Source organism: Nelumbo nucifera, chromosome 1, assembly GCF_055504915.1.
Source record: "Nelumbo nucifera cultivar China Antique chromosome 1, China Antique-T2T, whole genome shotgun sequence".
NCBI classification, from domain to species: Eukaryota; Viridiplantae; Streptophyta; class Magnoliopsida; order Proteales; family Nelumbonaceae; genus Nelumbo; species Nelumbo nucifera.
In genome coordinates this window covers 197,794,556-197,811,939 of record NC_142649.1, presented here as the reverse complement: position 1 = coordinate 197,811,939, position 17,384 = coordinate 197,794,556, and the positions used below count along the sequence as shown (strand labels likewise).

The 17,384-nt window shown below is 39.3% G+C and overlaps 2 protein-coding genes across 3 annotated transcripts; one reads left to right on the top strand and one right to left on the bottom strand.

Moving 5' to 3' along the window:
* The first annotated feature begins 2,223 nt into the window (after positions 1–2,223).
* On the top strand, positions 2,224–14,661 carry LOC104602329 (vesicle-associated protein 1-2-like). 2 transcript variants are annotated; one of them, XR_016080880.1, is made up of 9 exons: positions 2,224–2,483; positions 2,665–2,735; positions 2,989–3,070; positions 3,180–3,295; positions 3,379–3,543; positions 3,720–3,761; positions 12,953–13,030; positions 13,493–13,863; positions 13,965–14,661. XR_016080880.1 is itself a non-coding variant. In XM_010265961.3 (8 exons), the coding sequence occupies exons 1-8, from the start codon at positions 2,432–2,434 to the stop codon at positions 13,601–13,603; spliced, it is 717 nt and encodes a 238-aa protein (XP_010264263.1). In that variant the 5' UTR covers positions 2,224–2,431; the 3' UTR covers positions 13,604–13,881. The 2 variants fall into 2 exon arrangements, 1 of the variants encoding a protein (XP_010264263.1); XM_010265961.3 differs by lacking the exon at positions 13,965–14,661 and having other exon boundaries at positions 13,493–13,881.
* Positions 14,662–15,319: 658 nt separating this feature from the next.
* Positions 15,320–16,794, bottom strand: LOC104602328 (trihelix transcription factor ASIL2-like). The gene has a single exon (XM_010265960.3). The coding sequence runs from the start codon at positions 16,636–16,638 to the stop codon at positions 15,676–15,678; it is 963 nt and encodes a 320-aa protein (XP_010264262.1). The 5' UTR covers positions 16,639–16,794; the 3' UTR covers positions 15,320–15,675.
* Between the last annotated feature and the right edge of the window lie 590 nt (positions 16,795–17,384).

Below are 17,384 nucleotides of genomic sequence, written 5' to 3'. Positions count from 1 at the left end.
GGGGGACGGTGAACTATCCCATGCAGACGGTGGGTAGCTGGAGTTGTTCCTCTAGGGTGTTTCGACGTTCGGAGTTGCTGGAGGAAGCCATGGTGATGATAAGTTCTTTGAGGGAAGTTTCACAGAAGTTAGAGGAAGGCCTTTTGAAGCGTTCCCACAGACGGCACCAAATGATGCTGCACAATCTAGGCACTCCTAGCTGGCCGAGAGTTGGCTCCTAACTATGACGGACGACACCTGAGAGGAGGAAGAAGGTGAAGGGTTCCCGGGGAGATCTCTCGTAGGGAACACTCCACTGGCTAAGTTAGAACTCTGAGGAAAACTCAAAGAAGATACAGAGAGTTAAGAGTGTTGAAAGTGCTAGCTTCAATACCTTTGCTTCGTGAGGGTTAGGGTTCTTTTATATCGAAGCTTGGTCATATCTGGCATCACCGCCACTTCCCTAGCTGTTACTGCCAGGGTAGGTGCGGCAGGTGCAGGTTGTTGCTACAGGTTGCTATTGCAAGGTACGGACTCGACAGGCGTGTCATGCTTTTCAGAGACGGCAAGCAGAACGTCGTCTGGCGAGCAGAACACCGTCTATTAAGGGATCCGAGCCCTGCCGCCGGATCAGGTAGGTACGGATGTCAGGAAGATCTCCCTGCAGCCTGCCGAGCTATTGTACGTCGGACCACCTGGGGCAGGTTTGCCTTGCACCGAGGTGCCGAGGTACGCCGAGGTGCCCGCACTGCAGGCGGGCCTTAAGCAAGTTCGAACATGAGTCTCGATGGTGCTGCCCCGAGGTGTTCCTCCCTCGGGACACTTAGCCAAAAATTGGGGTGCTCTCTTCTTAGGAAGGGAGAGCTCGGGTCTCAAGGGGAGCTCGTGCCCTAAGAGGAGTTCGGGATCTCCCACACTTGGTGGGAGTCAAGGTTGGCCAAGCGCTAATCCCTGGCGAGTCGCTTAACCCTCCGAGTGGCCAACGTTGGACTCGGCGGGTCCTTCTCACTGAATTACGGTTGTGCTGTTCTGCTGAGCTGTTCGTCGAGCCAGGTCATGCACACATATCCCTGTGCTACAAGGTCGGACCAAATCACCCTCCACCCTCCATCACTATCATTATTCTGTCCACATGACCCCACATGTATGTATGCAGTTACAATAGATTGGCAAGCTTGTTGTGTTTGATTTTACCTCCATCCAATCCGAACTCTATTAGATAGCCCGATTTACATGATTGTGTTCACACATCATTGTTTGTGAGATAGTGTGTGTGAAGCCCATTTACCATACCATAAAGAATCTACAGTTTCGATTTCATGCTTCCCATTTTAGAGGGATGCCGTGCGAAGTAAACTATCTCAACAACTACTCGACAAACTTACCATTTCGATAGAAAATTTACCAGCACAATTAATGCAATTATACTCCGATCATAGGCTATGATCACTCAATATATATCCAATATCATGCGAGCATTCATTAGCTTCCACTCTGTCCCGTGGCTTTTACATCGTTACTATCAATTACCTGTTCCTGATTGTAAACATTTTACAGCGGAACGATAAAAAAACAGTTACCAATCATTTTATACATTTTCCTTGGATGATTAACATAATAATGAGAACCATCGATGGGGATCAGTATCTCGAGACATGGCCCACCTGGCGAGAAAGAAACAATACAGATGGTGGTTCCACGATTAAAATCATAATCAATCTTTTTATTACTGGCTCCTTCATCAAAAAGATAGAACCAACTCCAACCATCCGATCCGAATCCAAATAGACAATTTCCGAGGGGTATAAGTTCAAAATTCTCATTCATTAGGAGTCGATGATAGGGACATTTGATCCCAGTTCCAACTTCAAAAAGACAATACAAATATTGGAATGACCAAAATATCCTTGCATGTGTGTGAGTGAGCCGAGTGAGCGAGGGCCACCAGCCTATCAGCCAAACAAGTTAATTCCGAGAACAGAATGGGCTCTGTTGTTGAGATTTGTTCCATATGTGCAATGAGGTACGAGACTAGAATCGGACGGTTGTTGTTATCTAATAATGTTGACTTCCAGACCGTTGATCTATGTGATGGGACCGGCAGGCACCTGCCGGATGTATCACTCACTACACACACCCAGACAACAACAATAAAGAACAAAATAAGAAACTAGAGAGAGAAAGGGTATAGCTGGCCCACAACGTCACTTTGCTGCAATACATTGCTCTTTTTGCTTTAAAAACATCTTTCTCTCCAAAGAAAATCAGAGCTGAAGCAATTCCAGATCCTTCTCAGTTTCTGGAATCTCTGGTTTTGAATTTGTTTTACGTCGCTGGGGAACCAGTTTCGCGGTTCGAGATCTCCGCAGGTTCTAATCTATTCGCTTAAAAGCCCACTTTTGAACGTTGGAAAACCGGCGTTCCAACCTGTGCTTGCGGAGGATCCTGCGAAATGAGTTCAGGAGAGCTTCTCAGCATTGAGCCTCAGGAGCTCAAGTTCCCCTGTAAGTTCATGTTTCTTTTTCGGTTTTTTTTTTTTTTTTTTTTTTTTTTTTTTTTTTTTTAATAAAGCTTCCAAAGATTTCTTTGTATAGATCTGTTCATTATTTCTTCTTATTCTTTTTTTTAATCTCTAGGGTTTGGAGATTTTGATTGTTTGTGTTTTGTTTTTTCCGTTTTGAATAGTCGAACTGAAGAAGCAGATCTCATGTTCTCTTCAATTATCGAATAAGACGGATAACTATGTTGCTTTCAAGGTAATTTTTTTTCCATTTATTCATTTTGTTTTTTTTTTGGTATTTTCGAGAGAGAATCCACCGCCCGAAGCTAGGAAAAAGTTTAACCATATAAAATGTTTTTTCTTTGCATACTCTTATCTTAGTCTATTTATTTTCGTTTATTTTGGGAAGTAAGGCACCCTGGAAAATGTGTAAAACTATATAAGAAATTGGCAGATGTTGAACTTCTTGCATATATTGGATACTTGAATGTAGAGTTTCTGATTCTCAGGTGAAGACGACGAATCCAAAGAAGTATTGTGTTCGTCCAAACACCGGAATTGTTCTGCCTCGATCCACATGCGATGTTATAGGTCCCTCCCTCCCTCTCTCTCTCTCTCACACACACACACACACGCACGCACTATAATTTTTTGATTAATTGACGACTTATTTTTTAAATTTATTATTGTTGTTGATCAGTTACGATGCAAGCACAGCGGGAAGCTCCTCCTGACATGCAGTGCAAGGATAAGTTTCTCCTTCAGAGCGTATTTGCAAGTCCTGGAGCCACTGTAAAGGACATCAACCCAGAAACGGTAATAATCAATCTATGCAATCTTATTAATATTAGTTGGTATGAATCACCTAGCTTTTAATCTATGGAATCGGCTTTATTTAGTTCAACAAGGAGTCGGGAAATCACATTGAGGAGTGCAAGTTGAGAGTTGTTTATGTTTCTCCTCCTCAACCGCCATCACCAGTTCCAGAAGGGTCCGAGGAGGGTTCTTCACCAAGGGCTTCTATATCGGATAATGGAAATTTGAATGTTTCAGAATTTACTTCTGTGAGTAATTTTAAATATAATGTTTGCAACCGAAGGATAATGTTCTTTTATATTTGTTTTCCATTATGGAAACCATTGTTCCTTTTTACTGGGGGAGGATTTGGGGTTTGGCATGGTGTTCAACTAGGATTTTTAGAAGCAGATTGATGATATGCCTATTATAACTGTGGGTACAGGTCTCAAGAGCATATTCTGAGCCTCAAGAAAAGTCTTCAGAGGTAAGATTTATTGCTGGCAATTTTTAGATATCGAGTTTTCTCTGGTAAGAAGTTTTTAAAAGTGCAAATTCTCTCAATTGTGCTCATTTATTATTGTTTCTACTGGGTGAATTCAAATGGTTTGTCATCAGCTTTGAGTATACTTGTACTTAATTTGGATTTCAGTGTCTTTATTTGGTTTGATATAATGACATTTTAATTAATAAGATTGATGGAGTTTGAAATCTTATGGTTCCAAATTTAAACTTTAGAACATTCTTTGTCCGGTAGTAACTTATTCCATGAGGAACCTCTTAGTTGGGATTAATTTAGGGTACTCAACTATTTTGTTAGGAATTTCAAAATGGATTAGTCTTATATTTATTACATCATTGGAAGCATTTCTATTTTCAGTTGATAATTATCCTTCCTGCTAATTTTTGAAGACAATTTAATTGAATGGTTTATAGGTCAATGCTGGTCCAAGAAAAGAAAGGGAAAAAATGGTTTATAGGTAATAGGTAAATGTAAAATTTATGTGGTCCTTCCTGGATGGTGCACTTACTTTATTTGTAGATTGAAGCAAGCATTCTACGTTGATGGTGATAAGCATCCTAGTCTTTTGCTGGTGGGTTATCAAGAAGAAAGGGATTGGGGTTGGTATTTGATGGAATGGACATGGAGCCCTATGGAATTAGGATTGTGGTGTCATCCTCTTGTGAACAATCAAGCCTATCCTCATAAGTCATGAGTTAATCTCATTTTGATTGGTGGTTTATTGGGGATTCATATGATGCATTAGTCTTCATTGCCAGAATTATAGGCTTGTAGTCCCTTTAAAATCTAAGATAGAAGATTCCCATACAAAACCTGATATTCTTGATCTTATACCCCCATATCCATGATCATAAACAACACCATCCTACATCCACATCTGTAGAAACCCATACACCATCCACTTATCTAATTTTCCATCTAACCTGAACTACCTTTCAGTCTCTCTGCACAAATCAGAACCAAACTATTGATATAATAACACTCCAACTCCAAGACCCCTCATTATTTCTTTCAAATAACAATCCCTACTCCGAAATGGTTCTCCTTTTTCTACTTGAACATCTTCCTAGTGAATTCTTCACCATCCAAGTAAAACCCACAACTTGTTTTTCTGTTTACCTTTAAAAACTGTCATCCTCTGAATGTTCTTCAAAGACCTTCTGTAGCTATTTCGGGATGCCACTTGGTCTTATCCTAGTATCTTCATTAATGACCGGGTCTCCAAGATTGGAAATTTGTTGGATATCCACAGTTACCTCAACATCTCCTTTATCTAATAAAGAATCTGTGAATGATTCCTTAGAATTAGAAACAAAAACAGCTACTCCCTTTTGAAATGCACACCACCAAAACCTTCCATTACCAAACAATCAGCACTTCAATCAATTGTTGATTTTCCTCTTGGCCTTTATAGGAATGTGCAAAAGTGGACCAAAAGGACACATTAGCACTCCTGAAACCTTTCCTCTTATATACCTTTTTAAACTTGTTATTTAGGTCTTACTGGTATGAACCAAATGTTGATTCCTAACAAATCTAGCTCATCTCAAACTTTTATTGCAATCTTCCTCCAACATTGGGTCTTTAAATCTGCAAAATCAAACTTTTGTTAAAAATATATTCCAATCTATGGAAATGAAAATTATCTTTTGGTCGGCCTAAGTCATCCCCCAACCTTTTGACAATGATCTCAAAGAATCCATCCTTATTATCTACATCCACAGTACTACACAACTCAGAAGCAGTGGGTTGCAGTAAAAGGATCTCATTCTTCTACTTTGAAGTCCACTTATGAGGAACAGTCGGTTCTTCAGGTCCTTGAGAAATTGGGGGAGTATTTTGGGATGGAAATGGATCTATTGGTTATGGGAACTCCCTAACAGTATAAGTTTCTGCTTTATTTAAAGAGTTAAGGCTAGCCAAGCAGCTAAACTTAAGGCAGGGGAGGTTGAAGGTGATTCTTTGTTAGTGTTGGGGTGGTTAAAAAACAACACAGGGTAGATGGGTGAATAGACAAGAATTGAGAGAAGTCAGAAAACTTTCATATGGAGTTGGGGCTTCTTTCAAATGGGTTAAAATGCATGCAAATGGTTTGGCTGATATGTTAGTCTAGGGATCAATTGTATTGGGTGGTTTTGAAATTTGAATGATAGTTGAGGGTTGGGCCAGCTCTATGGAGCAAGTGGTTATATTTCTTCAATGAACCTCTTTTAGTTTAATACTATGTTGTATTATTGATAAAAATGAGGTTTAATTTGTAACCTGTGATGAGCTGATTGGGTTAATGATTCCACAGTTCAGCTGACTAGGTCATCAGGTTGTTGACTCAGTCAATGTTTTTTATAGACAAGCAGTTAAGGGATCCTGGAATCCTGGTGAGATGGTGGCTTGACCAGTCCAATTGGCTAGGTCAATGATGGGTTGAAAACATTGCTTGAAACTTCTGCAGCTTGTTTCATCAAAGCAGAAAAAAGTGCTCTACAAAACCTGTGACTATTTCTGACTCATCACTCAAGTCACTCAACCATTAAGTTCGTCCTATAATCACCCACCTCTACTATAGATGAAGGTGCCATCTCTTTGACAATTGTGCTATCCACGGAACTCCCTACCAAGGTTCAAAATATTGCAATGTATTGGTTTCTATGTATCAATACATATTGGTTTTGAGGATTGTTGATCTGCAGCACTAGTTGAATTGCCATATTGGACTGTATTGGCTGATGGGCATGCTGTTTGTGGATGTGACATTGTTTTAATTGATGAAACTAATGGATTAAATGCACAATTAAGATTATGGACAAATGCCTTAGAAATAAGAGGTTTAAAATAAGTAGGAATGAAATAGATTATATGACATGTAAATTTAGTAATAATAGGAGTGTAAATTGTAAATCAAGATACACTTAGGATTGGCGACCAAGAGATAACTCAATGTTTCCATTTCTGGTACCTTTGTTCAATAATTCCTAACAAGGGAGAGATTGAGGAGGATACCACCCAAAGAATTAGAACAGGATGAGCAAAATGGAGGAGTGCATATGGACTTTTATGTGATAGCCGAATTCCACTTAGATTAAAAGGAAATTTCTATAAAACAGTTGTAAGGCCAGCTGTGTTGGATGGAGCAGAGTGTTGGGCAGTCAAGAAACATGTCCAGAAAATGAATGTGGTGGAAGTTTGAATGCTAAGATGGATGAGGGGAAAACCTAGAAAGGATAGGATTAGGAATGAAGGTATCTATAGGAACCTAGGAGTAGCTCCTATAGGTGATGAAATGAGAGAGAGTAGACTAAGATGGTTTGGGCGGCCCATGCATAGAAGACCACCAACTATTTCTCAAAAAAAAAAAAAAAAAGATAGAAGACTACCAACTATGCTAGTTAGAAGAAGTGATTTGTTACACATTGAAGGGGCTAGAATAGCTCGGGGTAGACCAAAAAGGACATGGGTAGAAGTAGTAAGAAATGTAAGCACTAATAATTTAATAATGAATATGGCTTTAAATAGAATGGATTGGCGAAATAGGATTCATGTAGCCAACCCCATATAGCAGACTGGATCGGTTAATACATCATACATTATGTTTTTTAATATAGCCCCTCCACATTCGTTCTCATTAATTCCCCCTCCTCTCTCTCTCTCTCTCTCACACATTAACTCCTATATATAAGGCAACTTTTTAAATTCAAATTTGTCTTATTCATACTCTTTCTCATTAATTCCTATATTCATGCAGTAACTTCTAATTAACCCCAATATTTAAGGCAACCATTCAAATTCAAATAGCATTATTAAGGTAATATTGAAATTCAAAATTGACTTTTTGAGATATTCTGATATGTTTTTAAATTTTCCTAATAAGTAATTGCTATAACCTATATTTTTGCTATAAAAACAAGTAAGAAGGATTGGACCTTGTCATTGGTTTGAAAGACCAAAGGTCCACCACTACACCATACTCTAATTGCTAGACATGAGTGTAGTGGTGGATGTCTCTTAAAATTGTATATTTGTCAATAAGTGTTAAAATTGATTATTAAAATTTATATATTTACAAGTATTAAGATAGATTATATTGATTTCCTGAGGATTAAGGTATACACATACATATTTTTCTTCTACCATCATTTTTCAACAGTTACCAATTTAAAGTAATAAACCATTAAAGTATGTTTTTTTATGTATAAATAACTTATTTATAGTCATCTAAAGCTTATATTTTTATTGTTATTAATATATATTTTAGGATTTATTTAAGTTTCCTAGCATTTCCACACATATCTTAATTTTTTCATTGTATCCATGCGTACCCAAAGTGTATTGTGGATGTCTCTTAAAATTGTCTTTCCCATACTCTGTGTTTTCAATACTTTGAACCTTGTTCCCTATCAAATCTTGTATGGCTGACTTGACATCTATTGAATAAGAGGAATGGACAGAACTCATCCCTTTTCCTTCCATGTGTCCAAAACTGACATGAATGGTGACACCTGATTCTCTGAGATCTGAGAGCATTGCCCCCCATTGAATCTGTAGATCTTCCCCTGCTGGTCTTCTTTCCAAACTGTCATTATGCATCTCCCTGCTCTTATTCTTTTTTAAGAAAAGATAAAGTATAGAAATATATTACTATGAACAAAAAGAGTTCATGTATTCCTTGGATCAGAATCCAAACTGTCATCATGCATGCAATGCAAGGTGCCAACCAGCTGGATGGTAAGGTCTCCTGCTGGTCGTAGCGGAGACTTGGGATCGAATCCCGCCTGCACCTGGGTTGGGGGATGGGCTACCCCCCATTGTGTAGTCACAAGATAAAAAAAAAAAACTGTCATCATGCATCCTCCTGCTCTTAAAATGTTTCTTTTTTTTTTTTTTTTGAGAAAAGGTGAAGTTTAGAAATATATTACTATGAACAAAAAAAGCTCACGTACAACAAAAGGCTGAAGACAGATATTGCTTCAGTTCTTACAAACAAATGTTCAGAAGCAAAAAATTAACTGTATGATCTCCCTTTGAACAGCTTATTCATGGCTGCCCAGGATCAAGGCATCCAAATAATTTTCTTAACCACCATGACGTACTTTCTTAACCATCTTCCAAATTAACTTGCCCCTCCTACTCAGGCCTCCCCATCTGTCATGCTTCTAGAAATTCTCTTGTTGATGGGAAGCATGTCTGTATTCCAAATAGTGCCAAGACCTTTGCCCACACCTCAGCAGCAAAACCATTGTTAAGGAAGAGGTGATCTACAGTCTGTACAGCTATCACAGAAACTGTGGTTTGGGCTGTTCACTACCATCCTTCCTTTTGTTAGGTTGTCTGTTGCAAGGCACTTATTTTGCACTTCCCACAACAGAAACGATGGCTTTCGATGGAACCAATGGGCACCATCCTTAATAAGCAAAACTGCCATTACCTTGCTGTGACAAAATCCTTCAGAATGACTTCACCAAGAAGATCTTTGAATCATCCCACACTCAAATTCTTTTGAGATCGGCTTCCATCAGGGAAAACCCGTGCCCACACTGTTCTAACAGCCTTTTGCAACCTTGCATTGGGAATATCTCCCCATGAAATAAAGCACATAAGTACGGAGATATTCTCAATGCAAGGCAATAAAGGCTGCTCAAATGGGCTTTGCCCTGGCCGAAGCCGAACTCAATTCTTTTATCCTGTTAATGCCTTTACATTTTGTGGTCTGAAACAGCTCCATGACTGAATCCACCCTAGGGGTGGCAAATGGTGGGTTGGGTGCGGGTTGAATACCAACATCCATTAATGACCCACTACTGGCTCATCACAAATGCTTGTTATTGGGTCACAACCCACCTTGACCCTCACCCACCCTTACCCACCCATATTGACCCACTTATTCACCATTACACCCCAAACTTTTAAGATTACCAAAATGCCCTTAGTTCCTATCTATCTGAGTTTCGATTAAATCTAATAAGGGAAGATTACTGTTGTTCATCTTCTTCTCCATTTCGGTGATTGAACCAGATAATTGGATACTCTGAATTCCCCTCTCTAATCCTCTCTCTCTCTCTCTCTCTCTCTCCTCCTCTACCCTTGTGCCGTTGTCAAACTCTGTTCACCATTTATCAACAAAATCCAGAGGTGCCACTGATTAGTTTCCAAAAGACCGAAGGCTCAAGGCTATGGAACAATTAATAACATAGTTGGATGCAAGCAGCAATAACATACTTGGAGCTGCAGGTGAGGGATTCAACAGTAGGAACAGGTGAGGTCAACTGAATGAAATCAGGATAGCCCATTCCAGAAATCCGGTCAACTGAGCAAAACCATAAATGGTTTCATTCAGGGAAGGATTAACTGAAAGAAAATGTAATTGCCAAACGAGGCAGAAACCATAGAAAATGGAATTTGAGGCTCACCAACTTCAGATTCCGGTGTTGTATGGTGACACTGAGCTCTAAAAGTCTAAAACTCTGATCAAAGCTTCAAGTGAAAACTTGCTTTTATATATATATTTTTTCTGAACCAGAGTTGCAGGATTAGGGAGCCAGCGACAACAGCCAAGCGAGCGGACGAGGGAGGGAGGGAAGGAGAATCTCTAATAAAAGATCAGGGAGGCATGTGACACCCTCCTTGTGGGCAAATTCAAATCTCAAGCCTTTAGTGGATTATAGAAATAAATCCAACTAAGCAACATCTTACATTTAGTTAATGGTGGAAAAGAGAATAATTGGTGAGGTATTATTCTCTCCATAAATGGCAAATTGCCAACATTCTCCTCTCTACAAAAGGTAACTAGATAAAATCAAATCTCTAATCAACTAAGGCACATCTCACTTTTAGTCAATTATTGACAAGAGAATAATTGATGAAATATTATTATCCCCATAAATGGCAATTTGCCAACACCTTATTCTCTAGTAAGGGCAACAAGAGTCAATTAAATCTCCAATCAAGAGTGTGCAAAGACTGGACCTTACAAACTATAAATACATGCTCCCAATCCCATCAAGAGCAGGGAGGGGGGACTTTTGGTTAGAAGACTCGGGGAAGAAAGAATGTTTTTGGGACAAAGAGAAGTACAAACAACACCATATCAAGAAATCTACAATGCTCTTGGAGTTTTACAAGGTTTTTCTTTTGACCAAGCTTTCTAAGCCCAATTGAAAGAAGCCAGCTCCATCATTCTTTGAAGTACAAGAAAACATCATTCGACCGTTGACTTCAATCCATAATACAGATCCTTAAGTTTCAAGAAGCACACCATTAAGTTTCAAGAAGCACATCACTCTTTTGTAATAGAGTGCAAAAATAAGGAGTTTGTATCCCATTTATTTTGAATATAAAAATTCAATTTATTTGAATTTACCTCACATTTTCTTGTGTTTGGTTTTAAACATGAAATTTGTGTCTATAACTTCCTCCACCTCTTTTGTAAAAAAATGCTTCTAAACACTCTGCTTGTTCCCTTGACAGATTCTTGAACTGCAATCCCATACAGTAATGGATGGTTTCTTCTTTGATTTTGCCTTCTCCTCAACCAACTCATTCTTTATTAGTAGGCTTTTTACCATATTCTCTATTCTCCTTGCGTTTGCAGCCTTGTGGAAAAAATGTGTTTTTGTCCCTTGCATTTAGCCATATTGATCTCAATCTTTGATGCCACTTCACTTCTTGGTATGCCAACTTGTCAGATTAACTTGTCTATTTTTGTAGGCACTCCCAAAGTACTTTCTTGCTTCCCCTACTAGTCTTTGTTGCTAAACTTGCCCTCTCATTTAATTCCCATACCAATTGGAATAATTCCTTTTCCGTCCTCCCTTTTTTCCTTTCTCTGCTATTGCCTTTTGTTCAATGGCCATTAGCAAACTAATGGTTTTTGCCTCCATACCTTTTGTGGACACCCCTGAAAACTCTCCCATTAAGTAGCTTCAATAACACCCAAGGTGAAGCCTCTTCTATCCTTTGCTTACCTGCTTGCACAATTACCAATGCTTGCTTGTCTCTCCCTCCCTGTTGTGTGTAAGGTCCCATCATCTCAAATGCTTTTCATCTTCCCATTGGCAGAGGAGGCGAGAAACTTGGGAGGGTACAATGGTGAGAATTCAGAGATTTCTACACAAGCAACAATTTCTCCGATGGAGGTCCATCTAAGTAATTTAACAATGGATATGGCTCTAAAAGAATGGAATGGTGAAATGCGATTCATGTAGCTGACCCCAAGGTTCAAAGTATTGAGAGTATTGATACTTTGAACCATGCCTGGCCCTATATATTGATTGGGATAAGGCTTAGATGATGATGACGTAACATCTTTGGTCACGTAAGGCTATGGGTATCCTACACAAACCAACTATGTGGGGTTCGCTATAGTTCTTGATGTAGAGTCTAAATTTATTGAAGTGTGGTGATGGTGTTGACATAGGAATCCATCTTTGAGAATGTTTTTTGAAGGAGCCCAGAATTGTTCCTGTTAGTATCATTGGTATGATAACCTTGGTTTGGCAGGAAGAAAGTCATCACATCAAGTCCATCAACCACACATGGCTATCGTTCTGTGGCATCATTATCCTTTATTTTCAGAAAGTAGTTAATATCCAGGACTACTTTGGTATGAATGCTGGTTGACATGCTACAGTTACAATCCATATAGGGATGTGAAGTTACCTTTGGCCTTCTGGTTCACACAAGAATGGAAACTTTTCATTCTTATCTTCAATTGCACTGAAGTTAATTTTTCACCATGTTTTTATGCTTAGGATATTTTCATTGAATTCTGATTGTGTTCTGTTTGCAGTAGGTAGGTAAAGCATTCTCTGTTTCTTGAACACTAAACTAGTTTGTGCACTTTGGTGATGGAAACTGCAGCTATCTTCCATTAAATAATTTTTCCTGCAGTTCTTACTACATCGAATGCTCATTATAGTTACTTTGTGCTTACACATCCCTGTCAATATTTTGAATCCTGATGCTACTTATTTAAATATTTGCTTTATAGAGATTATGGACAAGAACATTTTTGGAGCAGCATGTTTCTTTTCTACATCTTGGGGAAAATTTACTTTGCATATTGACTAATCAAAAACAAAGAAGAAAATAGAAAAAAGAATTACTTTGTGTATTTCAAGTAGCACATGCTAGTCAAATTCAAATAATACTGGATGTATTTTCAGGCAAAGGCTATTATTTCAAAGCTTACTGAGGAGAAAAGTTTTGCCATTCAACAGAGCAACAAACTTCGTCAGGAACTGGTATGTAAATTTCATCTTTTAAGTTTCTGAATTTTTTCTAATGAGCTCCAGATTAGATCATAGGGTGTTCTTCATGTGCAACTTTCTATTTAGAATACATTAGACTACGTAGATGGTTAGAATCCTTTTAGTTCTGCTACCCAACTTATATTTTATTGGTTAGCTTATCTAGTCCTACATAGTACTGGTGCTATGGTAAAGCTTATGCAGATATGTAATAATGTACTTTGCAGTGCAGAACGCAATTTTGTATATTTACTTATTTATTTTTTGATCAGTATGTATATTTATTTATTATTAACATGCATTAGTTTTATGTATCCATATATACTTGCAGACATGCAAACCATATAGGAAGTTGGTAAAGATGGATAGGTTGATAATTTGTGTGGTATAATATACGTATCTTTTTATTTGATTAGAAGGAATGGCTTATCATCATTCTTTGGCTTGGTTGTGCAGGAACTATTGAGGCGTGAAGCCAACAAAAGCCATGGTGGTGTTTCATTTCTTTTTATCGTGATTGTTGGCTTGCTGGGCATCCTCCTGGGATATCTTTTGAAGAGAACATGATCAATGAACGTGATTTCTACTTTGGCAGTAATTTTGCCCCATTTTATTTTAAATCTTTTCCACCATAAAAGAACGGAAAAGAGGAGTATATTAGTATATGACAGGTGGTATTTTTCTAGTTGTATTGTCAGTCTGGAATTAGAAAACGTATCCTGGTGGGGTTGATTGGTTTGTAATTGTTTAAAGCAGGAATTCCCAAAAAGTAGTGTGACACCGACTCCTGCTTTGGTTAACAGGCTTTCTTTTGGCAACTCAAAGAGGCATTTTCTTTTCTTCTACATTTTTGGGTATCTTTTTACTTTTTAGTTCTTATTTCTTACCTAAAAATATAGTTCTTACTTTTCATTCTTGTGAGATTTAGGAATAAAAATTCATCGTGTAAAACAGTAAAAGATGCATTTTCCATCAATGCTGTTCCGACTAGCACTTGGTACATACAATTCATTGAGATAACCAGGAATTACAAAGAAGATGAATGCCTGTCTGGATTTTGGCCGAAGTTCAGTGTTTACCAACGATTCAGGCTGCTGGCTGGTGAAAACAATTGGGCATTGCTGTGAGACTTATTCAATGCGGTGGGTGTCTTTATAGAGTTCAGTCAAAGAAATCCACGGAATCCCCTGAAGGGGCAAGATGGGCTATGTTATGTCAGGGCTTTGCCAATAATGTCTTTTAGCCTCAGATTAGCAAGTAGTGGAGTGGCGGACGATTCCATAGTTCCATATGCCTACTAAAAGTTGTAATGCATCTATATCCAGTTCACTAACTTTCAAATAATAGAAGCAGAAGCGTGAGCATAGAAATGGGCCCTGGAGCTCTGGACTGGCTTCATCAGATGAACTATTATTAGCGTCTGCATTGAATTGCGACAAGGATAGACAAGCAAGCTCTTTCGCATTTGTGACATCAACAGACCCCACGAATCTTTGCCTTGATGTTAGTATTCTTGTTAAGAAAATTCCCTACAACTAGGTTTTCTTATCATCTATCACTATAAACTCTGCCAGTCTCATATTGAGAAGTTGGGAGTCGAATAACATGTTTTGAACCATTGTTAAGATCTTTATCTTATGCATTTGCATTCATTGTAGTTGTAGCATTCAGCAAACTGGCTCTCTAAATGCTCTGGACGCCTCAATTAAGTTTGTAAATATTGAATAAATAAAAACTAAAGAGTAAAAAACATGAAACTTCCAAGAAATGATGTGGATATACATATATATATTTTTTAAATCTCACTGCCTCAGACCTGGTAAGTGGTAAATGCTACTCTAATTTTCCTTAAATTATTTTTATTTTGTTGGGATTCAAATGCTTATTTTATGTCAAATCAAGTGACAGCTATCTGGGCAGAACCTGCCAGATGATCATGGAGAGAGTATGGTGATGCTAGCATCATTGATTCATGATTAGTTGATTACCCATTTTTGGCTGCTGTAACTGGTGGTTTTAGATAATTTTATCTGAAGATCGTGTCTGATCCCTTGCCCATACAATGAGGGGTATTTGGCTGAAGATTGATTGGGTTTGCCACAGCATAAGATATTAAAAGAATGGAATGCCATCTCAGCTTCCACATGTCAAGATTGTACATAAGCAGACTCGAATTCTCCAAACTTGTCTTTCTCAAAAGGCAGAACTCACCTAAGGCCTAATTTTCCCTACAATCTTTTTAAAGTTGACAGCCAAAAACTCAACTAGAATTCCTGGAATTCCTTTTTGTTTGGAAAACAGAACTCGACTAATGTGTTTGATCAGTCTACTGATAATCTTTTTCGTTTTGATTTACATTGCTAACTCCTTTTCCTGATCCACATCTCTGAAACAGAATAGTGGCTATATTCACTACTCCCCTAAGGCCCTAACCCTTTCTTCCACAAGAACAAAGCACGACTATTAGTCAGCTCTCTCAATCCCCGAGGCTGAAATAAATTAAACTAAACATACAGTCATCGAGTAGAGGAGATAAGACTAAGAGATCCTTATTAATTTACCCCGTTTCACTACGAATTTTCATCATTTTTTTTGAGGGGTGAACAGAGAAATTATGGATTCGTTGAGACTTGAGAGTTCTAACCACTATTATTACTGTTACGGCGACCATTACCGACGACGACCCTTCTTCTGTGCTTCAGCTGAGAGAGCTCGATCTGGGTCTTCATGAAGAACCGCAACCTCTGCAACTCCAACTCCCTCGTCAACTCCATTCTCTGCTTCTCCATCTCCATCACCTGCTCCAGTTTCGACTTTTCCACTTTCTCATACACCTCCCCAAACTTCAAAATCGCCCGACTCAACTCCTTCATCGAAGAAGACTCGGACTTGCCTCCCCAGCCACTTCGAATTGGTTCCTTCTTGAATCTCCATCTTTTCCCATTAACGTTATTCGTCGCAGGGGGAAGACCGTCCGTCGAATCACCCGAGTTGGTCGACTCGCGCTGCTTCACCTGAGGCTGCCGCAACGACCTGAAGTTCCTAAAGGCGGCGGCGGCGGAGGACTTCGGGGTGGGTCCAGATGGGGTATGGTTGTCTAGATCTTCGTTCTTTCTCGACGAGGGGCCGATGAGCTGATCAATGCGGTCAAAGAAAGACCACTTGGTGGAGATCCCAGATGCGATCTTGGCCAGTTCGATCTTATACTTCTTCTTTAATGTATCGATTCGGTTCTTGCACTGGATATCGGTTTTGGGTACCTTTGTGTAGTCTTCGCGGCTGGTCACAACGTCGGCCACCTCTTGCCAGTGTTTCTGTTTCAGGTTGCCCCGGTTGAGCTCGATGTATCGTTCACCCCACGCATCGATTAGCGTCGATGTGGCCCCTTCACTCCAACAATCTTCGCGGCCGTGACTGGCGCCTCCTCCCGTGGTGGTGTTGGCCGTTCGGGGTTGTTGTATTGGCAGGGCTAGGGTTAGACTTTGACGCGACGGTGGCGGTGGCGCCGCTACGGTCACTGGTTGGGACGGTCCCGTTTGGTGGTCTGACGATGCTGGCGATGTTGGATGGGATTCTATCTCTTCTTCGTCTTCCATCGACATTGACGGACGCTCCGAGACCGAGAGAGAGAGAGAGATTAGGGTGAAGTTTGCCGACCGGTGAGGGGTTTTATGTCTATTTCCTTTTCGATGAACAAGAGAGGACTTGGGATCGCTAACGGTTGAGATTTAAAGGAGGAGGACACGTGTAGGGCGATAGACTGTGAGGGTTACTGGATTTTGATCGGTTTTATATAAACCCTTACCGGGATGGAAGGGGCCGCCTACCGGCGCGTAATGTGGGTGTTGACGGCCTGTGGGGCTCAGTAGCCGGCGTGATGTGCGTGTTTCCGATTTTTACGCGGTTTTTTCTGGTCCGTCAGAGTTGGACCGGCTTCTCGCCTGTCTACTCGGTTCGAGAAATATTAAAGGGTAAATATTGATAAAACCAAATGTACTTTCTTACTAGGCCTGTATGGAATTCGAATTTGATTAAATATCTTCGGATATATAAAAACAATAACTAAATTTGAAATTGATTAAAATATCAAATATTCAGTTCGATTCGAATTCGATCAATTATTTTTCACTTTCCTTGTAAATCCTAAGAAAGCTAGATGCATTTTCACTTTCCTTGTAAACCCTAACAAAGCTAGATGCATTAAGATTAAGAAAAGAGGAGGAAGAGCATGTCTTTTAAAAATAAAACTAATAAAATAGAAACGCCAATGACAAGACATTGAACAAAAAAGAAGAAAACAGAGTAAACTAGAAAAAACCTAAAATAGAGTGAACAAAGGCGCTAACAT